Source organism: Eucalyptus grandis, chromosome 3 (assembly GCF_016545825.1).
Source record: "Eucalyptus grandis isolate ANBG69807.140 chromosome 3, ASM1654582v1, whole genome shotgun sequence".
Taxonomy (NCBI): domain Eukaryota; kingdom Viridiplantae; phylum Streptophyta; class Magnoliopsida; order Myrtales; family Myrtaceae; genus Eucalyptus; species Eucalyptus grandis.
This window is the reverse complement of record NC_052614.1, coordinates 28,192,705-28,217,067: the sequence shown is the minus strand read 5'-3', so window position 1 is coordinate 28,217,067 and position 24,363 is coordinate 28,192,705. Positions and strand designations below refer to the sequence as shown.

Genomic DNA, 24,363 nt, shown 5'->3' with positions numbered 1-24,363 from the left:
CAAAGATATAATTATAATATTGTGCCTATCTTAACTTTAATCTAAATTGTATATGGTTTCTAGTTAATTTATCCAAATGCAAAATAATGTCTTTTAGCAATTCTTGTTATATGTATATATGGATCTTTTTTCATGGAGAAACACAAACCCTCACAGTGACTTGTGTTTTATATACATACTAAAATCTTAAATTCATTGTTACTTTTAGAGTAATGGAAATAATTTGTGAACTACTCTGACTTGTTGAACACAATATTTATTCATTATTATTGTTGATTGTTGAAGTCACCGTACAACACATTTATAAAGTAGTAATGTTATATGAGTAATAAAATTATCCTTGAAATGGCATTTAAATATTTTTAATACAACACATTTTTTATATCTTATACATATAGCATTTAAAAATTGCTTTCATAATTAAAATAGCCATTTCTCTTTAATTTCATAATATTGAAAGAAAACAAGGCACCAAATGAATGCATCTCTTTTCTTCCATTTGACTTTGTCATTTGTAATTTGATAATAAAATTTGCATATCTCTAATTAACAAATAACAACATAATCTTAACTTTGAAAAAATAAATATGATATTTTCTATGAAATTTTATTAGCAAATAATTGTAGTTAGCACTCGTACATCCCTAGCGCTCTCTTTGCAATGATATGCTTAAAAACATTTATATACTAGCTTAGCGAATACACTATTGAAAAGAAACATTTAAAATTAAATAAGACAGCTGTGAAGAAGTAGGGAGCACACTTATTTCTTCTTTTGTCCAATCTCAAAATGGTGACCTCTCTTTCTCTCAGATGGCAACGGAGCTCAAAACTCTCATGCTTTGGAATTGTGTATTGAGAACAACTCCTGACTTGTCTGCTTTCAATAGCTTGGAGACTTTGGAACTTAGAGATTGTCAGGATCTAGAAGAGATTCATCCTTCTATCAAGGACATTAAGACACTTGTCACCTTGATTGTCATAAATTGTAACAAATTGAAGGAGCTACCACTAGGAATAGGTAGAATGGAAGAATTGAGGGAGCTTGTCATAAATGACATTGATATACGAGAGATTCCAATTTCAATAGGTCGTTTGACAAAGTTGGAGACTCTAGATGCCTCACATTGTGGACTACTTGCTCGACTTCCTGAATCCTTGGGATCTCTTATATCGTTAACTCAACTAAACCTCTCAGACACAGGAATTGAAGAATTACCTAAATCCATTGGATCTTTGAAGAAGCTTGAAACATTAGATGCCTCTTATTGTGCATCATTAGTCCACATACCCAACTCAATAGGCGATTTAGTATCTCTGTCTTACCTTAACCTGACAGAATGCAAAAAACTTACTCAACTTCCAAACTCCATAGGCTCCCTTGTGTCTCTATCGCAATTATTATTGTTGGAATGCCAATCGTTGAGACGAATTCCAGACTCGATAGAAAAGTTGACATCATTGACTACGTTGCATTTGAAATCTACGGCTATTGAAGAATTACCTGAATTCATTGTATCTTTAAAAAAGCTCAAGACTCTAAATGTCCCTTCTTGTGCTTCGTTAATTTGCATACCTAACTCGATAGGTGATTTAGCATCTTTGTCTCACTTGGACCTAACAGGATGCAAAAACCTTACTCAACTCCCAGATTCCACAAGCACCCTCGTGTCTCTATCGTGGTTGTCATTGTCAGGATGCCACTCATTGAGACAAATTCCAGACTGGATCGGAAAGTTGACATCATTAACTGAGCTGGATTTGAAATCCATGAGTATTGAAGAATTACCTGAATCCATTGGATCTTTAAAGAAGCTCGAGACTCTAAATGCCTCTCATTGTGCATCGTTAACACGTATACCCAACTCCATAGGCGATTTAGCATCTCTGTCTCACTTGGGGTTAAAAGACTGCAAAAAACTTGCTCAACTACCAGACTCCACAAGGTCCCTCGTGTCTCTATCGTGGTTGTCATTGTCGGGATGCCATTCATTAAGACAAATTCCGATCGGATCGGAAAGTTGACATCATTGACTGAGTTGTATTTGAGTTCTATGGTCATTGAAGAATTACCTGAATCCATTGGATATTTAAAGAAGCTCGAGACTCTAAATGTCTCTTCTTGTGCTTTGTTAATTCGCATACCCAACTCGATAGGTGATTTAGCATCTTTGTCTCACTTGGGTTACAAGAATGTAAAAACTTGCTAAACTCCAGACTCACAAGCTCCCTCATGTCTTTATCGGGGTTATCACTATCGGGATGCCACTCATTGAGACAAATTCCAGATTGGATCGGAAACTTGACATCATTGACTGAGCTGAATTTGAAATCCACGAGTATTGAAGAATTACCCGAATCTATTGGATCTTTAAAGAAGCTCCAGACTTTAAAGGCCTCTCATTGTGCATCGTTAACTCGCATACCCAACTCCATAGGCGATTTAGCATCTCTGTCTCGCTTGGGGTTAAACGACTGCAAAAAACTTGCTCAACTTCCAGACTCCACAAGCTCCCTCGTGTCTCTATCGTGGTTGTCATTGTGGAGATGCCACTCATTGAGACAAATTCCAAAATGGATCGGAAAGTTGACATCATTGACTGAGCTGCATTCGGGTTCTATGGCCAATGAAGAATTACCTGAATCTATTGGATATTTAAAGAAGCTCGAGACTTTAAATGTCTCTTCTTGTGCATCGTTAATTCGCATACCCAACTCCATAGGTGATTTAGCATCTTTGTCTCACTTGTGGTTAGAAGAATGCAAAAAACTTGCTCAACTCCCTAATTCCACAAGCTCCCTCGTGTCTCTATCGCGGTTGTCATTGTCGGGATGCCACTCATTGAGACAAATTCCAGACTGGATCGGAAAGTTGACATCATTGACTAAGCTGGATTTGAAATCCACAAGTATTGAAGAATTACCTGAATCATTGGATATTTAAAGAAGCTCGAGACTCTAAATGTCTCTTCTTGTGCTTCGTTAATTCGCATACCCAACTCGATAGGTGATTTAGCATCTTTGTCTCACTTGCGGTTAGAAGAATGCAAAAAACTTGCTCAACTCCCAGACTCTACAAGCTCCCTCGTGTCTTTATCGGGGTTGTCATTGTCGGGATGCCACTCATTGAGACAAATTCCAGATTGGATCGGAAAGTTGACATCATTGACTGAGTTGGATTTGAAATCCACGAGTATTGAAGAATTACCCGAATCCATTGGATCTTTAAAGAAGCTCGAGACTTTAAATGCCTCTCATTGTGCATCGTTAACACGCATACCCAACTCGATAGGTAATTTAGCATCTTTGTCTCACTTGGGCTTAGAAGAATGTAAAAAACTTGCTAACCTCCCCGACTTCACAACCTCCCTCGTGTCTCTATCGTGGTTGTCATTGTCGGGATGCCACTCATTGAGACAAATTCCAGATTGGATCGGAAAGTTGACATCATTGACTGAGTTGTATTTGAGTTCTATGGCCATTGAAGAATTACCTGAATCTATTGGATATTTAAAGAAGCTCGAGACTCTAGATGTCTCTTATTGTGCATCGTTAATTTGCATACCCAACTCAATAGGTGATCTAGCATCTTTGTCTCACTTGCGGTTAGAAGGATGCAAAAATTTGCTCAACTACCAGACTCCACAAGCTCCCTCGTGTCTCTATCGCGGTTGTCATTGTCGGGATGCCACTCATTGAGACAAATTCAGTGGATCGGAAAGTTGACATCATCGACGGAGCTGGATTTGAATTAGTATTTGAATTCCATCCATTGGATATTTAAAGAATCGAGACTCTAGAAGTCTCTTATTGCGCATGTTAATTCGCATACCCAACTCGATAGGTAATTTAGCATCTTTGTCTCAGATGAGCTTATTGAATGCTTGCTAAACTACCAGACTCCACAAGCTCCCTCGTGATCGCGGTGATTTGAGCATCTGGATCGGAAAAGTTGTCTGCTAGTTGTATTTGAAATCCATGAGTATTGAAGAATTACCTGAATCTTTTGGATATTAAAGAAGCTCGAGACTCTAGAATTGTGCATCGTTTTGCATCAACGATAGGTAATTTAGCATCTTTGTCTCACTTGAGCTTAGCAGAATGTAAAAAACTTGCTAAACTCCCAGACTTCACAACCTCCCTCGTGTCTCTATCGTGGTTGTCATTGTCGGGATGCCACTCATTAAGACAAATTCCAGACTGGATCGGAAAGTTGACATCACTGACTGAGCTGGATTTGAATTCCACAAGTATTGAAGAATTACCTGAATCCATTGGATCTTTAAAGAAGCTCGAGACTCTATATACCTATCATTGTGCATCATTAACTCGCATACCCAACTCCATAGGCGATTTAGCATCTCTGTCTCACTTGGGGTTACAAGGCTGCAAAAAACTTGCTCAACTTCCAGACTCCACAAGCTCCCTCGTGTCTCTATCAGGGTTGTCATTGTGGGGATGCCACTCATTGAGACAAATACCTCACTGGATCGGAAAGTTGACATCATTGACTGAGTTGTATTTGAGTTCTATGGTCATTGAAGAATTACCTGAATCCATTGGATATTTAAAGAAGCTCGAGACTCTAGAAGTCTCTTGTTGTGCATCATTAATTCCCATACCCAACTCGATAGGTAATTTAGAATCTTTGTCTCACTTGAGCATAGAAGAATGCAAAAAAGTTGCTAAACTCCCAGACTCCACAAGCTCCCTCGTGTCTCTATCGAGGTTGTCATTGTCGGGATGCCACTCATGGAGACAAATTCAGTGGATCGGAAAGTTGACATCATTGATTGATTGGATTTGAAATCCACGAGTATTGAAGAATTACCTGAATCTATTGGATATTTAAAGAAGCTCGAGACTCTAGATGTCTCTTATTGTGCATCGTTGATTCGCATACCCAACTCGATAGGTAATTTAGCATCTTTGTCTCACTTGAGGTTAGAAGAATGTAAAAACTTGCGAAACTCCCGGACTTGACAACCTCCCTCGTGTCTCTATCGGGGTTGTCATTGTCGGGATGCCACTCATTGAGACAAATTCCAGACTGGATCGGAAAGTTGACATCATTGACTCAGCTAGATTTGAAATCCACGAGTATTGAAGAATTACCTGAATCCATTGGATCTTTAAAGAAGCTCAAGACTTTAAAGGCCTCTCATTGTGCATCGTTAACTCGCATAACCAACTCCATAGGCAATTTAGCATGGGGTTAAGGCTGCAAAAACTTGCTCAACTTCCAAACTCCACAAGCTCCTCGTGTCTCTATCGTGGTTGTCATTGGGGATGCCACTCATTGAGACAAATTCCGATTGGATCGGAAAGTTGACATCATTGACTCGAGTTGTATTTGAGTTCTATGGCCAATGAAGAATTGCCTGAATCTATTGGATATTTAAAGAAGCTCGAGACTCTAAACGTCTCTTCTTGTGCATCGTTAATTTGCATACCCAACTCGATCGGTGATTTAGCGTCTTTGTCTCACTTGCGGTTAGAAGGATGCAAAAAATTTGCTCAACTACCAGACTCCACAAGCTCCCTCGTGTCTCTATCGCGGTTGTCATTGTCGGGATGCCAGTCATGGAGACAAATTCTAGACTGGATCGGAAAGTTGACATCACTGATTGCATTAGATTTGAAATCCACAAGTATTGAAGAATTACCTGAATCTATTGGATATTTAAAGAAGCTTGAGACTCTAGATGTCTCTTATTGTTCATCGTTGATTCACATACCCAACTCGATAGGTAATTTAGCATCTTTGTCTCACTTGAGGTTAGAAGAATGTAAAAAACTTGCTAAACTCCCAGACTTGACAACCTCCCTCGTGTCTCTATCGTGGTTGTCATTGTCGGGATGCCACTCATTGAGACAAATTCCAGACTGGATCGGAAAGTTGACATCATTGACTGAATTGTATTTGAGTTCTATGGCCATTGAAGAATTACCTGAATCTATTGGATATTTAAAGAAGCTCGAGACTCTAGATATCTCTTATTGTGCATCGTTAATTTTCATACCCAACTCAATAGGTGATTTAGCATCTTTGTCTCACTTGCGGTTAGAAGGATGCAAAAATTTGCTCAACTACCGGACTCCACAAGCTCCCTCGTGTTTCTATCGCGGTTGTCATTGTCGGGATGCCACTCATTGAGACAAATTCCTCATTGGATCGGAAAGTTGACATCATTGACGAGTTGTATTTGAGTTCTATGGCCATTGAAGAATTACCTGAATCTATTGGATATTTAAAGAAGCTCGAGACTCTAGATGTCTCTTATTGTGCATCGTTAATTTGCATACCCAACTCGATAGGGAATTTAGCATCTTTGTCAAACTTGAGCTTAGAAGAATGCAAAAAAGTTGCTAAACTCCCAGACCCCATAAGCTCCCTCGTGTCTCTATCGAGGTTGTCATTGTCGGGATGCCACTCATTGAGACAAATTCCAGACTGGATCGGAAAGTTGACATCATTGACTGAGTTAGATTTGAAATCCACGAGTATTGAAGAATTACCTGAATCTTTTGGATATTTAAAGAAGCTCGAGACTCTAGATGTCTCTTATTGTGCATCGTTGATTCGCATACCCAGCTCGATAGGTAATTTAGCATCTTTGTCTCACTTGAGCTTAGCAGAATGTAAAAAACTTGCTAAACTCCCAGACTTCACAACCTCCCTCGTGTCTCTATCGTGGTTGTCATTGTCGGGATGCCACTCATTAAAGACAAATTCAGTGGATCGGAAAGTTGACATCATGAATTACCTGAATCCATTGGATCTTTAAAGAAGCTCGAGAGATTTGAGTTCCACTCCATAGGCGATTTAGCATCTCGTCTCATTGAAGCTGCAAAAAATTAACTTCCCGACTCCACAATCCATTGGATCTTTAAAGAAGCTCGAGACTCATTAAGTTGTATTTGAGTTCTCATTGTGCATCGTTAACTCACATACCCAACTCGATAGGTAATTTAGCATCTCTTTGTCTCACTTGGAGTTAAAGCGAATGCAAAAAACTTGCTCAACTACCGGACTCCACAAGCTCCCTCGTGTCTCTATCGAGGTTGTCATTGTCGGGATGCCACTCATTGAGACAAATTCCTTGGATCGGAAAGTTGACATCATTGATTCTGATTTGGATTTGAAATCCACGAGTATTGAAGAATTACCCGAATCTATTGGATATTTAAAGAAGCTCGAGACTCTAGATGTCTCTTACTGTGCATCGTTGATTCGCATACCCAACTCGATAGGTAATTTAGCATCTTTGTCTCACTTGAGCTTAGCAGAATGTAAAAAACTTGCTAAACTCCCAGACTTCACAACCTCCCTCGTGTCTCTATCGTGGTTGTCATTGTCGGGATGCCACTCATTGAGACAAATTCCTAGGATCGGAAAGTTGCATTGGATCGGAAAGTTGACATCATTGACTTTAAAGAAGCTCGAGACTGTATTTGAGTTCTATGGCCATTGAAGAATTACATCTTTGAATCTATTGGATATTTAAAGGAAGCTCGAGACTCTAGATGTCTCTTATTGTGCATCGTTAATTTGCATACCCAACTCCATAGGTGATCTAGCATCTTTGTCTCACTTGCGATTAGAAGGATGCAAAAAAATTTGCTCAACTCTCCCTAGACTCCACAAGCTCCCTCGTGTCTCTATCGTGGTTGTCATTGTCGGGATGCCACTCATTAAGACAAATTCCAGACTGGATCGGAAAGTTGACATCACTGACTGAGCTGGATTTGAATTCCACAAGTATTGAAGAATTACCTGAATCCATTGGATCTTTAAAGAAGCTCGAGACTCTATATACCTCTTCATTGTGCATCATTAACTCGCATACCCAACTCCATAGGCGATTTAGCATCTCTGTCTCACTTGGGGTTACAAGGATGCAAAAAACTTGCTCAACTTCCAGACTCCACAAGCTCCCTCGTGTCTTTATTAGGGTTGTCATTGTGGGGATGCCACTCATTGAGACAAATACCTCACTGGATCGGAAAGTTGACATCATTGACTGAGTTGTATTTGAGTTCTATGGCCATTGAAGAATTACCTGAATCCATTGGATATTTAAAGAAGCTCGAGACTCTAGAAGTCTCTTATTGCGCATCGTTAATTCGCATACCCAACTCGATAGGTAATTTAGCATCTTTGTCTCACTTGAGCTTAGCAGAATGCAAAAAAAGTTGCTAAACTCCCGACTCCACAAGCTCCCTCGTGTCTCTATCGAGGTTGTCATTGTCGGGATGCCACTCATGGAGACAAATTCCTTAATGGATCGGAAAGTTGACATCATTAATTGAGTTGGATTTGAAATCCACGAGTATTGAGGAATTACCTGAATCTATTGGATATTTAAAGAAGCTCGAGACTCTAGATGTCTCTTATTGTGCTTCCTTAATTCGCATACCCAACTCGATAGGTGATTTAGCATCTTTGTCTCAATTGCGGTTAGAAGAATGTAAAAACTTGCTAAACTCCCAAACACAAGCTCCTCGTGTCTCTATCGTGGTTGTCACGGGATGCCACCTGAGACCCTGGATCGGAAAGTTGACATCATTGACTGAGTTGGATTTGAGTTCATGAGTATTGAAGAATTCGAATCATTGGATCATGGTTGTCATCGTTTGCATACCTAACTCCATAGGGATTTGCATCTTTGTCTCACTTGGGGTTAAACGACGGATGCAAAAAACTTGCTCAACTTGAGACAAATTGGTTGTCATTGTGGGGATGCCACTCATTGAGACAAATTGATGGATCGGAAAGTTGACATCATTGTATTTGAGTTCTATGGCCATTGAAGAATTACCGAATCTATTGGATATTTAAAGAAGCTCGAGACTCTAGATGTCTCTTCTTGTGCATCGTTAATTTGCATACCCAACTCGATTGGTGATTTAGCATCTTTGTCTCACTTGCGGTTAGAAGGATGCAAAAATTTGCTAAACTACCAGACTCCACAAGCTCCCTCGTGTCTCTATCGCGGTTGTCATTGTCGGGATGCCACTCATTGAGACAAATTCCAGACTGGATCGGAAAGTTGACATCATTGACTGAGCTGGATTTGAATTCCACAAGTATTGAAGAATTACCTGAATCCATTGGATCTTTAAAGAAGCTCGAGACTCTATATACCTCTCATTGTGCATCGTTAACTCGCATACCCAACTCCATAGGCGATTTAGCATCTTTGTCTCGCTTGGGGTTAAAAGATTGCAAAAAACTTGCTCAACTTCCAGACTCCACAAGCTCCCTCGTGTCTCTATCGTGGTTGTCATTGTGGGGATGCCACTCATTGAGACAAATTCCTCACTGGATCGGAAAGTTGACATCATTGACTGAGTTGTATTTGAGTTCTATGGCCATTGAAGAATTACCTGAATCCATTGGATATTTAAAGAAGCTCAAGACTCTAGAAGTCTCTTATTGTGCATCGTTAATTCGCATACCCAACTCGATAGGGAATTTAGCATCTTTGTCAAACTTGAGCTTAGAAGAATGCAAAAAAGTTGCTAAACTCCAAAACCCCATAAGCTCCCTCGTGTCTCTATCGAGGTTGTCATTGTCGGGATGCCACTTATGGAGACAAATTCCAGACTGGATCGGAAAGTTGACATCACTGACTGAGCTGGATTTGAATTCCACAAGTATTGAAGAATTACCTGAATCCATTGGATATTTAAAGAAGCTCGAGACTCTAGAAGTCTCTTATTGCGCATCGTTAATTCGCATACCCAACTCGATAGGTAATTTAGCATCTTTGTCTCACTTGAGCTTAGAAGAATGCAAAAACTTGCTAAACTCCCGACTTCACAACCTCCCTCGTGTCTCTATCGTGGTTGTCATTGTAGAGATGCCACTCATTGAGAAAAATTCCAGATTGGATCGGAAAGTTGACATCATTAACGGAGCTACATTCGAGTTCTATGGCCAATGAAGAATTACCTAAATCTATTGGATATTTAAAGAAGCTCGAGACTCTAGATGTCTCTTATTGTGCATCGTTAATTTGCATACCCAACTCGATAGGTGATTTAGCATCTTTGTCTCACTTGCGGTTAGAAGGATGCAAAAAATTTGCTCAACTACCAGACTCCACAAGCTCCCTCGTGTCTCTATCGCGGTTGTCATTGTCGGGATGCCACTCATTGAGAGAAATTCAGATTTGGATCGGAAAGTTGACATCATTGATCGGAAAGCTGGATTTTGAATTCCACAAGTATTGAAGAATTACCTGAATCCATTGGATCTTTAAAGAAGCTCGAGACTCTATATACCTGTCATTGTGCATCGTTAACTCGCATACCCAACTCCATAGGCGATTTAGCATCTCTATCTCACTTGGGGTTCAAAGACTGCAAAAAACTTGCTCAACTTCCAGACTCCACAAGCTCCCTCGTGTCTTTATCGTGGTTGTCATTATGGGGATGCCACTCATTGAGACAAATTCCTCATTGGATCGGAAAGTTGACATCATTGACTGAGTTGTATTTGAGTTCTATGGCCATTGAAGAATTACCTGAATCCATTGGATATTTAAAGAAGCTCGAGACTCTAGAAGTCTCTTGTTGTGCATCGTTAATTCGCATACCCAACTCGATAGGTAATTTAGCATCTTTGTCTCACTTGAGCTTTGAAGAATGCAAAAAGTTGCTAAACTCCCGAGACTCCACAAGCTCCCTCGTGTCTCTATCGAGGTTGTCATTGTCGGGATGCCACTCATGAGACAAATTCAGAATGGATCGGAAAGTTGACATCATTGACTCGCGTTGGATTTGAAATCCACGAGTATTGATGAATTACCTGAATCTATTGGATATTTAAAGAAGCTCGAGACTCTAGATGTCTCTTATTGTGCATCGTTGATTCGCATACCCAACTCGATAGGTAATTTAGCATCTTTGTCTCACTTGAGGTTAGAAGAATGTAAAAAACTTGCTAAACTCCCAGACTTCACAAACTCTCTCGTGTCTCTTTCGTGGTTGTCATTGTCGGGATGCCATTCATTGAGACAAATTGAAGACTGGATCGGAAAGTTGACATCATTGACTGAGTTGTATTTGAGTTCTATGGCCATTGAAGAATTACCTGAATCTATTGGATATTTAAAGAAGCTCGAGACTCTAGATGTCTCTTATTGTGCATCGTTAATTTGCATACCCAACTCGATAGGTGATTTATCATCTTTGTCTCACTTGCGGTTAGAAGGATGCAAAAAATTTGCTCAACTACCAAACTCCACAAGCTCCCTCGTTTCTCTATCGTGGTTGTCATTGTCGGGATGCCACTCATTGAGACAAATTCATTGGATCGGAAAGTTGACATCATTGACTGAATTGTATTTGAAGTTCTATGGCCATTGAAGAATTACTCGAATCTATTGGATATTTAAAGAAGCTCGAGACTCTAGATGTCTCTTATTGTGCATTGTTAATTGGCATACCCAACTCGATAGGTGATTTAGCATCTTTGTCTCACTTGCGGTTAGAAGGATGCAAAAATTTGCTCAACTCCCGCAGACTCCACAAGCTCCCTCGTGTCTCTATCGTGGTTGTCATTGTCGGGATGCCACTCATTGAGACAAATTCAGATCTGGATCGGAAAGTTGACATCATTGACCGAGCTGGATTTGAATTCCACAGTATTGAAGAATTACCTGAATCCATTGGATCTTTAAAGAAGCTCGATACTCTATATACTTGTCATTGTGCATCATTAACTCGCATACCCAACTCCATAGGCGATTTAGCATCTCTGTCTCACTTGGGGTTGAAAGACTGCAAAAAACTTGCTCAACTTCCAGACTCCGCAAGCTCCCTCGTGTCTCTATCGTGGTTTTCATTGTGGGGATGCCACTCATTGAGACAAATTCCTCATTGGATCGGAAAGTTGACATCATTGACTAAGTTGTATTTGAGTTCTATGGCCATTGAAGAATTACCTGAATCCATTGGATATTTAAAGAAGCTCGAGACTCTAGAAGTCTCTTGTTGTGCATCGTTAATTCGCATACCCAACTCGATAGGTAATTTAGCATCTTTGTCTCACTTGAGCTTTGAAGAATGCAAAAAAGTTGCTAAACTCCCAGACTCCACAAGCTCCCTCGTGTCTCTATCGAGGTTGTCATTGTCGGGATGCCACTCATGGAGACAAATTCCAGAATGGATCGGAAAGTTGACATCATTGACTGCGCTGGATTTGAAATCCACGAGTATTGAAGAATTACCTGAATCTATTGGATATTTAAAGAAGCTCGAGACTCTAGATGTCTCTTATTGTGCATCGTTGATTCGCATACCCAACTCGATAGGTAATTTAGCATCTTTGTCTCACTTGAGGTTAGAAGAATGTAAAAAACTTGCTAAACTCCCAGACTTCACAACGTCTCTCGTGTCTCTATCGTGGTTGTCATTGTCGGGATGCCATTCATTGAGACAAATTGAAGACTGGATCGGAAAGTTGACATCATTGACTGAGTTGTATTTGACTTCTATGGCCATTGAAGAATTACCTGAATCTATTGGATATTTAAAGAAGCTCGAGACTCTAGATGTCTCTTATTGTGCATCGTTAATTTGCATACCCAACTCGATAGGTGATTTATCATCTTTGTCTCACTTGCGGTTAGAAGGATGCAAAAAATTTGCTCAACTACCAAACTCCACAAGCTCCCTCGTGTCTCTATCGTGGTTGTCATTGTCGGGATGCCACTCATTGAGACAAATTCCAGACTGGATCGGAAAGTTGACATCATTGACTGAATTGTATTTGAGTTCTATGGCCATTGAAGAATTACCTGAATCTATTAGATATTTAAAGAAGCTCGAGACTCTAGATGTCTCTTATTGTGTATCGTTAACTCGCATACCCAACTCCATAGGTGATTTAGCATCTTTGTCTCACTTGCGGTTAGAAGGATGCAAAAAATTTGCTCAACTACCAGACTCCACAAGCTCCCTCGTGTCTCTATCGCAATTGTCATTGTGGGGATGCCACTCATTGAGACAAATTCCAGACTGGATCGGAAAGTTGTCATCATTGACTGAGCTGGATTCGAATTCCACAATTATTGAAGAATTACCTGAATCCATTTGATCTTTAAAGAAGCTTGAGACTCTATATACTTGTCATTGTGCATCGTTAAGTCACATACCCAACTCCATAGTCGATTTAGCATCTCTGTCTCACTTGGGGTTAAAAGACTGCAAAAAACTTGCTCAACTTCCAGACTCCGCAAGCTCCCTCGTGTCTCTATCGTGGTTGTCATTGTGGGGATGCCACTCATTGAGACAAATTCCAGACTGGATCGGAAAGTTGACATCATTGACTGAGTTGTATTTGAGTTCTATGACCATTGGAGATTTACCTGAATCCATTTAATCTTTAAAGATGCTCCAGACTCTACATGTCTCTTATTGTGCATCGTTACCTCGTATACCTAACTTAATAGGCAATTTAGCATCTCTGTCTCACTTTGACCTTATAGTTAGCGAAAAACTTGTGCAACTTCTAGACTCCATATGCTCCCTTATGTCTGTATTGTGGTTGTTATTGTCGGGATGCCACTCATTGAGACAAATTCAGATCGGATTGGAAAGTTGACATCATTGAGACAAACTTAAAAAACTATTAGAATTGCACTCTCGCATACTAGCTCTAGGTATCACCTACTAGATCCCGTAAGCACTGAATCTATCCTAACTAAACTTTCTCAATAAACTCGCTTTTTCTAATTGTCTTGAATGTATCCTAAACCTTTCTATAAAATGTTTTGTGAATCCTGATTTTGTATTTTTAAAAGTTCCATATTTTAGTGGGGCATTCTATTTACTTTTTGTTTTTCAATACAATTATGTTAAAGCGTCCCAAGACTCATGCAACCAACAACTCAGCCATGGACTACCAAACACCAAATTCTGAACACGTTTTGAAGAGATCAAGACCTTTTGGAATCTCGGATGAAGTACTTATTTCATCTTGCTTTTTCTTTATCGTTTTTTAGTTATTACAAGATGGTTCCATCTACAAAGAGAAGTATTTTATTGGGTGATCGATTATCTATTATGTATGGAACGCTTTTCTCAACATTCATAACTAGATCCGTTAGACTTGTTATCATTATTTGGTTGTGTTTGTGTTTTTCGTGTTTGGTATTGTCATGTAAACAATCGGTGTCAATATTGGTAGCATTATTGAGGGCATGGATTGGCAAGGTGTTGATTGCATCTTCTCCTATCACGCATGCATTGTGCTCACGTATGCTATTAAAAGAGGGGCTCTCACATGAATTTTGCATCTTTCGAGTGCCATGGTTTTGATCAATTTTCTAAAGGACTAACTGGTTTTGTAATCTTTATGACCTTTTATTAGGTGAATAAGTTGCCGGTAAACATATTGCCTGTCCCATACAACTACCTAAACCTCAATCAGAGTTCTTATTCTTCAAATGAGTTGCCTAGAAATGTAGTCATTACCCTAAGTCAAGGTTCACTTGTTAAGAGTATGGATTTTCATCCACTGCAACAAATTCTGCTGCTCGGTTAGCACTTCTTTCTTACTTTATGAAGAACATGTTCCGTGCTTTTCTTCAGTTGGATATACTTGTTCCCATTAGAGGCCATAAGTTTGTGCTTTAATGCTTGGAAGATTTCTTTTTGATGTTCTTTTAACGCTAGCTTCATCTATTTTATACCATGGGATATGATTCTTCAAATTTTTTGCATCAATAATTTTAGTGGAAACAAATACGGGCGATGTCATGGTATGGGAAGGAGGCAACGGTGCGAGGATTACTTTGAGAAAATTCAAGATTTGGGATCTAGGAACATGTTCAATGGCGCTGCAGGTATAGAAGTTCAATTCTAAATAAAATCACGGCACCTTGTTTTTGGACATGTGATTATTAGTTTTGGTTCTTTGTAGGCTTCTCTAGCCAATGACTATATAGCATCCGTTAATCGTGTAATGTGGAGTCCTAATGGAATCCTTTTTGGTATGTACAAATGTAACTTCTACTTGTATATCAACTTAAGAAATTAGGCAATACGTACTAGCAAATTGATGAAAAAACTAGAGCGCCGAGAACCAAACTTCATTGCAATATTTTTAGGAAGAAGTGTCCACAAGCTATTAGTACTGACGATTTGTGGTTTTCACTTTAGGTGTTGCCTATTCCAAACATATGGTGCACATATACTCATATCATGGTGATGATGACATGAGGAACCACCTTGAGGTTTGTCGCTAAACAAGGAGAAAAAAATTAAGCTTCTTTGTTCTGCTGACAATTACCTTCTAAATGTGAGTACAACTTGATTTTGACGTTAAACTAATGTCTAATACAAATTGAGGCTCATGTTGAAGTGTTAATGATCTTGCATTTTCAAATCCAAGCAAACGGTTATGCGTTGTTACTTGTGGAGAGGACAGGACGATCAAGGTATATTCTAAGTGTTTTCCCTAGTGTTACATTGTTTTGTTGTTTGATCCTTTTGGCCAAGCTAGTAGTTACACAGCTATGGGATGCAGTGACTGGGGCTAAGCAATTGACTTTCGAGGGTCATGAAGAGCCTGTATATTCCGTTTGTCCACGCAAAAGAGAAACTATTCAGGTACCTGGTTATTTTGTGTACTAACAAGGACACATTGCAAGCATGGCCAATTGGCTAATCAGCTATACCCTTAACTATACACTGGATTTCTGTTTGCTAAAACTCAGTTAGGTAAAAAAATTTGGTTCAATTTGTATGAGAAGTGTGAATCTGTTAGTGGACCTTATTCATTTCAAGGATTTTGCGAGTCTTCCGACTTTTGACCTGTCTTGATTAGAATGTGCTTGTTAAAAATGGTGACATGGTCCGAAGATCGACCTGCAAATTTGATTCTTTCAGGCAATGCTACTAAATATCGACAACTGGGTAAAGGTCTTCGTAATAATGACTTCCTGCTTAATTATATGTTCAGGAGGAAAATTCCTCTGCTTCCATTTTTAGTTCCCCCTTAGCTTTCTCCTTCAATAATGATTGCTTAAATTTATAACAGAAGGGTGCTTATTGTGTCTGAGTGGAACAGCAATTGGCGATGTTATTTTCTTCTTTTTAATTTTTTTTAAACATTCATGGTTGTGTACGCTTTATTACAAAGGTATTTTTTGATATCTCATCATTCTAGGATGCTACGTTTTACTAATTAGATTTTTAAGTGGATGTGCTCTATCTGTGCATGGTATTGAAATTGATTATACAATATTTTTCTGGTGTAGTTCATCTTCCCAACAGCAACAGATGGGAAAATTAAGACTTGGCTTTATGATAACATGTGGTCAAGAGTTGACTATAATGCACCAGATCACCCTTCTACCAAAATAGCATACAGCGTTGATGGATCATGGTTCAGACCTTTGGCGTTGCTTTTCTTGCTTTTCAAGCTTGATTTCATCTCGTGTCTTTCTTTTTGACTTAAATAACCTATTTTAGTGATTTTTATTTGGCTATAGGTTGTTCTCATGTGGGACCAATAAAGAAGGAGATTCATACTTGGTTGAATGGAATGAAAGAGTGCGGGGTGTCAAGCTTACCTATCATGGACTTGGAAAGAGATCCGGTGAGTTTGTGTAGTTTGAAACTACCAAAAACAGATTTTTGGCTGCTAGAGACGAGTTCACGGTCAAATTTTGGGATATGGACAATAATAATCTACTCAAGAGTGTCGATGCTGATGGTGGATTGCCGGTAATTCATTGTTGTTAATTTATTCTGACTAAATTTGGCGAACCTTTCTATTAAACTGGCTCCCTAAATTTGCAGGCTTCACCTTGTATTAGATTTAACAAGGAAGGAATTCTATTAGCCATATCAACAAGTGACAATAGTGTCAAAATTTTAGCAAATTTTGATGGGATTAGGCTCTAAGGACAGTGGACAATCGGCCTTTTGATGCTTCAAGAATCACTCCTGGACCTCTTATGAAGGTAAGCCTTTTTAAAAGTACACGGACTTCATAGGGAGGAACTTGCTAAATGTCTTGAATCTTGTACCGCGACCAGCAGTCGCGATATTTGGTTCTAGCAATGCTACTGTTGGGGCAAGCCTGGGTAATAGAGGGTTTCTAGTGGTGGTATTAAAATGTTCGATCCAATTTCTAGATTGCCATTTGGAAAGAAGTCTAGAAAAATCCTATATATATATGGCAGGAATATGTGGAGTCCACTGAAGTTTTGCATGTCTAAGTCGGTGCATAAACCCATAAAAGGCTTAGGGAGGTCCAAAAGTAAACACATTTAGGATTTTCTTTTTTTATTTTTCTATTCTCAAAATAGGTTTAGAACATAAATCCATTTGATAACTTAATTGTATTTTTTTATTTTTGAAAAAAATAATTTTTAACTTAAAAATAAGTTTAGAATAAAATGAGAAATAAAATTTTTTTACTTTTCTATTTTTGGAATAAAAAAAAATTATAAATTTTTTTCTTATTGCTTGCCTTTAGTCACCACCCACCCATTGCCCTCCATTGGTCACGCCACCCTCTATCTCTATCTGTTGATCATTACTTGTCACCCAAAATTTTTAAGGCCTATCAAATGAATTTCTATTTTTATAATAGAAATTTTATTTCGTTATCAAACTAATATTTTTCATCAAAAACTCGTTGAGAAAATAGAAATAGAAAAATATATTTGATCAGAATTTGAACACTACCCACTAAAATAAAGGTCTACTCCTATGTATTATCCACTCGATAATAAAAGCCTCCTTTTTTAATCCTTGTGCTCCCTTTCTGCCGCTTTCAGAAATCTTTGTCCAGTTCTTTTTACATCAGCAGCACTGCGGGCAGAGCATTTTTTCCTCGCATCGAGTCATAATTTAACACATTTCTGTGGATTTTGAATTTAAAAAAGAAAAAAAAATCCTTGATGTTCCATCGGCCATGGACCTCGGACTAGCCGGCTGCCACCCTTGAACACCACCGCTCCGAAGGCCGAGCTCCAAATCTAGCCGAGTCGTGGCCTCGACGACGCACCAGATCTAGTCCACCTTCACTTGCTTCAAGCTGATCCATGGAACCTGGTCGAGCTCGACTTCACGCCAGATATCGTCTGCCTTAAAAACGGTTCTAGCTCGGCAACTCCTCCATGACCGCCGAGAAGCCGCCGAGATCTCAGCCACAACGTAAAGCTTGGGAGCCATGGAAGGTCGTCACCTCCAGATGTAGAGGCTCAATGGCAATGGAGCCCGAGCGTCCACATCTGGCCGTGGCGAAGGTCGTGATATGACCTCGAGTTGCAGCGATGACCGCTTGTAGAGGTCGCCTTAAGAAAGGGAGTTAAAAGTTGCAGACGGCCATGTACAGACCGTATAACAAGAAAGGAGACAGAGAAAAAAAGAAGAATGGAAAAGAGAAGAAGCAAAGAATGGTGGGTAGCAAAATGAAACATCTTTTACAACTTCTCAACAGAATCACCGGGATGAGCCACGCCAACGACCATGGACAGCCAGATCTAGAGAGCCAACAGCACCGGCCATGGCAGAGCAAGATTCGCGAATGACGCCGAGGCCCATGGACGGCCAAATTTGGAGAGCCAGCGGCGTCACCTAGACGAGTGACGCCGACGGCCATGGTCGGCCAGATCTGAAGAGCCAGCAGCGTCACCGACGCATCACCGGCATGCCAGCTCGTCCAAGGTCAAGTGGCTGGCTTTGGACGAACAAGGAAGACGGAGCTTGAGGGAACAATTCCCCTCATAAAGAAACTCCACATCAATCTTTTTTAATTTAATTCAAGACATGTAAATTTTTAAGAATATCAAGGAAAAAATCTCGCCACATCAGCAGTTAACACGGCGCTTTGAAACTACCAAATATTTTCTCCTTTCATCCTCGCACATCTACACGCACTGGCATATAAACTAGAAAACCATCAGGCAGCAATGGTAGGTACGGGAAGTGGTATCATTACTGCATTAGGTAGTAAAATGTTTTTAACGAGCTTTATTTGTTGCTTACTCTATTACTTAAATGATGCAATAATTGCATTTGTATGTGCTTGTTTATTGGACGTCTTTCAATGACATCCTCTCTTTTGAGCTCTACAGGACAGTGAGAGCATGGCCGATGTGAAGGCCGGAATTGCTGATGACTCAGGAGACGAATCACGAAATTGGAAACCGACAAAAATCAATGAACCATCACAATACCGGTCCATAAGGCTACCTGATAACTATACGGCTACGAGGGTAAGGACCCCCCCCCAAAAAAAAAACCCAAAAGGAGGCAAATTCTTTTGTTGTTTAGCGTATTGTTAACTCCATTGATTCTTCTTTTCGCAGGCTACAACTAGTGTAGTACCACAGTTATGGCGACCGCTTGGTGGGAATTTGATGACCAATGATACATGTGCAAATCCTGAAGATGCAGTTCCGTGCTTTGCACTGTCAAATGACGATTCTTGGCTAATGTCGGCATCAGGGGGGGAGATCTTTTGGTTCAGTATGGAGAGTTTTAAGGTGAATATATTCCCAAAGTAATGTCTACATCCTCCTGTCAGTTTTGTAGCACTATTTACAAGGCACAAGATGATGAACTGCCCCTGTGTGCTGAATACGCGTCCACTATTTCCTTTTCGCATTTTTAAGGGAGCTAAAATTAATTGGTTCCGTCATGTATAAAAACGTATTGAGCTCTAATTGGTAGGAGGTTCATGAAAGCAATTGCTCCGATTTTCATGGGGATTATCTGTTCAAAAGTGCAGCATGTCCCTTTTTACTTGCTAAGCGAGATAAGGGCTTTTCTGGGTCTTTGATGGAATCTTTTTGCTCTTATTGATTAAAGAAAACAAGTAGTGCTTTTTTAACCAGTCTAGAGATCTATTGGTCCAACCTACGCTCCCCCTTTCCTAAGAAGGGAGATGCCGCTAATTAAAGTGCCTCTTAGCACATGTGTCCCACTATTATTCATAAAGTTGTTAATATTATCTTGCCTGCTGATACGCAGAGGCTCATGCAATTTACGCCCCCGCCACCCCCAAACAATGACATTATTGAAATAGGAATGGAGGACTCCACTATTCAAATTCACAGTGGTCGAGTTGATGAGGTGAGATCTGTTTTCATTGTCGTTGAACGTTAACCGTGTGATTATCCACAGCAAAGTTATGGATATTGACTATTTTACTTTCTCAGATCAAGGAAAACCTAGAAGGATGTCAGAGATTAATTAAAGGCTTTGCCTTCTCAAATTCCTTAAATGTTCTCGTGTCTTCTAGTGCTGGTTCTCAGGTACCGACCGCTGCCTTTTTACTTGCTGAGTGAGACAAGGGCTTTTCTCTGTCTTCAATGTAATCTTTTTGCTCTTACTTATTCAATAAACCAAGGCAAGAGCTTTATTCAACATTCCAGAAATCTAATATTCGAAGTTGCTCCCTCCCTTTCCCAAGAAGGGAGATGCCATTGAGGCAAGTGCCTCTTGGCACATATGTCCCACTGTTACTTATAAAGTTATTAATACTATTCTGCCTGCGAATACCCAGATGATGATAACACTTTTGCCCCATCCACCATCCACAACATTTATGGCGTTCGATCCTCAAGATAGTTATACTATTGCAATAGGAATGGAGGACTCCTCTATTCAAATTTATTTTACTCCACTTCACAAGGTGAGACCTAATTTTATTGTTGTTGAAAGTTAACCTTGTTATTATCCACAACGAATTTATGGATATTGACTGTTTCACTTTCTCAGTGTAAGGCAAATCTAAAGGACATCATAAAAGAATTACAGGCCTTGCCTTCTCTAATGTCTTAAATGTTCTTCTCTCTTCTGGTGCTAACTCTCAGGTACAAGACCACTCCTGCATCTTCCTTTCCATGTAGACATGCCTATGTTTTGGGCAAAGAGAGCAATGTAGTTTAACCTGCTCCAAAAAATGAGTTGATGTTCACTTTGGATATATTGATGCTTACGTCCTCATCATACGTCAGTACACGAGGCATCCTTAACTAGGCAAAATAAATCCTTCCAAAAAAAAACTTCTTTTGTGGTGACAAATTAGTCCCATCCCATTAAGTGGGAAATAAAAAACCTATGTTGTCCTGTTGTTGCTTACAACTAATGCTTGGTGTTATTTTGATATTTACGATGTAAAATTTTATTGTTTCATTTGTCAATCAATGTTGATGTTCCATTTGATAATTGTCAATTGTCGCTGCAGTTGTGTTTGGAACACTGGTGGATGGGAGAAGCAGGCTAGTAAGTTTCTGCAGATGCTGAATGGGCGAGGAGCAGCGCCTTTTGCCGATACTCGTGTTCAATTTCATGTGGATCAAATATATCTGCTGGTGGTTCATCAAACACAAATCGCCACATGTGAAGCTCCTAAACTAGAATGCCTCAAGCAGGTATTGAATATTTCTTTTTTTTTGGTTGTGGACAAACCAATCTCTCATCTCATCTTGATTGCATACAAACAATCGAAATATTAGGTAGTATGAGTCACTTTGCGCCTAATGTACTTTTTTTGATTCATTGTTCATCACAAATAGTGGGACACTCGAGAAGCTAGCGCTCCAATCACAGATGCTACATATTCATGCAATGGCGAATCAATATATGTGAGCTTTGAAGATGGGAGCATCAATGTTCTTTCTGCTTCTACACTCAGATTGATATGTTGTATTAATCTTGCCGCTTATATCCTTCCAAAACCTAGGTAAGTTGGTTATTGTTGCTAAGTTAACCTCATTCCTTTATGGAAAATGGCAAGTCTCATTCGTGAAGTTCTAATAGTCTCACGAGTTATTCATTCCTTACTGATGTATTTGGCAGCTTGAGAATCTACCCGCCAGTCATTACAGCACATCCATCAGAACCTAACCAATTTGCACTAGGGCTTACTGATGGCAGCGTCTATGTGCTTGAGCCATTGGAATATGAAGGAGAGTGGGGTGGTTCTCCCCCTGTTGAAAATGGTGCTGGGCCTAGCATGACCTTTGGCGCCATCGGTTCAGATCAACCCCAAAGGTAGTGCAGGCCATGTCTCTCCCTGTGAAACTTTTGAGCATTACGATGCTAAGTCGGCTTTCCCCCGCCACACTTGATTCAACTTTTGAGGGTATGCTGCAGAGGGATCTGCCTCGAGATACTTCTCAGGACATGGTTCACTACAGTTTGTCCTAATCAACTTCTACTCAAGTCTTGTGGTGATAACTTGTTTTGTTATATTCATTTAGGCTGACTGAAAGTGAAAAAAGAAAAACATGAGAGTAGTGTTGTTTTGAAGGCGTTGTCTATTCAAATTGGAGGTAGAGAGGGTACTTCACTTCCTACATAACCAGAAACCTAAGGACTTGATTACACTAATTAGTCAATTAATACCCTTTCAGTACCTAAATTAATTTGTAAAGTAAGTGTCTGCGCTTTGACCATTTTATTAACCTATCCTACTAAATGATGTCCACCTATGAGTGCAAAATTAATTGAAAAGTAAACAATCACAATCATTATGATAGAAGTAAATTGGAAGAAAGTAGAACCAATGGAGTGTCGAGCGAAGAATCACATGGCTTTCTTATTAAGCCTCTGGGCAACGACCTGTGCTGAATTCAAATTGAGTCCAATTCATCAAAAGCGTGCTCTACCTAAACCAAAATTAAATTAAAGTTACTTATTAAAACCCCCCCTAAACTATATGTATACTAACTAAAGAAACTAAGCTAGATCTAGCATAACAACTTAACGACCTAATCAAGGTCTCTGTTTCTAGCAATTCTCAATTTTCTTTTTTTTGAATTTTTTAAAATTAATTCTTAGCATTTTCTGAAAATGGGGTCCCGAGCCGGTCCGGAAATGAACCGCACGCTGGTCTCACGAATCTGGGATAATAACTAATAAGCACAATTTCGGGATTTTATGTTCAGCCCCCTCCAATTCTAAACTTTACCGAGCCCAATTCTGACACCTATTTTAAGTCCATTGCCTATCGCAACTACTCTAGCCCATTTTCCCTTCCAACTTCACCAAGTCCATCTTTAAGCCCGATTTCTATTATAGATAGATTAAAACCTAGGCCCACTCTATTATTATATTTAAATCAATTTTCCTCTTCTCTTACATCATTTTGTCATTTTTATTATTATTATTATTTTCTTCTTCCTTCTTCCAGCCCTTCGTATTCTTGGGCAAACTAAGAATCTAACCAACCATTTTATTCTCAGCCATTTTCTCACGGATGAACTCCATAGAGACGTCACAAAAACATATGTGAAATTATATAACGAAAACACGAGAAAAATTTATGTTCTAATTTGGTCTCAATAACAATAAATTTTAATAAGAATTGAATCCGAATGCTAATGGAGTGACTTGTAGCAAGTAATGTATGCTAAAATTTCTTCAGATTGAACAAGATCATGAATTATTACACTAACGTATCTTAGAGACATGAATTATTACACTAACGTATCTTAAGAGACATTTCAACTGACGTATCTTAGAGACATTTCATCAAACAGTGTGTGCACTGAAAGGATTGAATCTAGTCACAGAATCAAAATTTCGGTTTCATCTCCTGTTGGTGTACAAACATGTTATTTAGTTCCGAAAAGAATAAATATAAATTTATGTTTATTTTGTCACATAGTTTAAGTACTACTTTCAAGAATGCTTTGATTTGATAGGTGAAACCATAACAACTAAATTGGGAAAGGTCCTTTAATTTTCATCGTTTGGCCGTGTATATATTTACAATGTTAGTAAGTACCTGACATAGAGAAATGCTGTTGACAGTAGTTTTCCTTCTTCCTTACGATGAATGTCAATACAACGAAAGTAATTAACCACATTCAAGCCATTCTCATTTACTTGTCAAGCATATGCACACAAAGTGAAACCTGCCTATTTCCGTCTTCGACTGGGCTTCTTACTCTTTCTGGCTGGGGTTGACTGCTCCAAAGGCACTGGTAATAGGGTTCCTCCTTTGACGCCATCTTTATCATTCATCTTGTCGAGAGTTTTCTGGGCTCCAATATACACCTTAAGGTCTCTAATCCGTGAAGGATGACAAGGGACATACTACTGTCAACACACAATACGCACGCGTGCAGAGTTTTCACTATATTATATCAAAACCCTACAAATTATTACAGTTTTAAGGCTAAAAGAATATACCTGTTCTTCTAAGTCAAGTATTTGTTCATCCCTCGACTTCAATGAGAGAGTTTTCCTGCAGATGCACAGAAGCATATGTGTCCTTCATTCATGTCAAATTAGAAAGGAAGAATAAATTCCCGACAGCTTTAAGCCTTTAACTGACTGGACTCATATACTTCAAAAGTGTCCGTACAATCAATAATG

At 39.3% G+C, this 24,363-nt stretch overlaps 1 protein-coding gene across 2 annotated transcripts in view; it reads right to left on the bottom strand.

Moving 5' to 3' along the window:
* The window catches only part of LOC104436853 (BRAP2 RING ZnF UBP domain-containing protein 1-like), a 66,436-nt gene that overhangs the window by 36,353 nt on the left and 5,720 nt on the right, over window positions 1-24,363 (bottom strand). Inside the window, exons 10-11 of one of the 2 annotated variants that reach the window (XM_039310276.1) lie at window positions 24,178-24,232; window positions 23,764-24,081 (exon numbers count right to left, since the gene is read on the bottom strand). The exons of the other annotated variant lie outside the window; for it this stretch is intronic. Coding sequence (XP_039166210.1) covers window positions 23,905-24,081; window positions 24,178-24,232 — 232 coding nt within the window. The 3' untranslated portion in view covers window positions 23,764-23,904. Of the gene's footprint in view, window positions 1-23,763; window positions 24,082-24,177; window positions 24,233-24,363 lie in introns of those variants that run through there. 2 annotated transcript variants of the gene reach the window in all.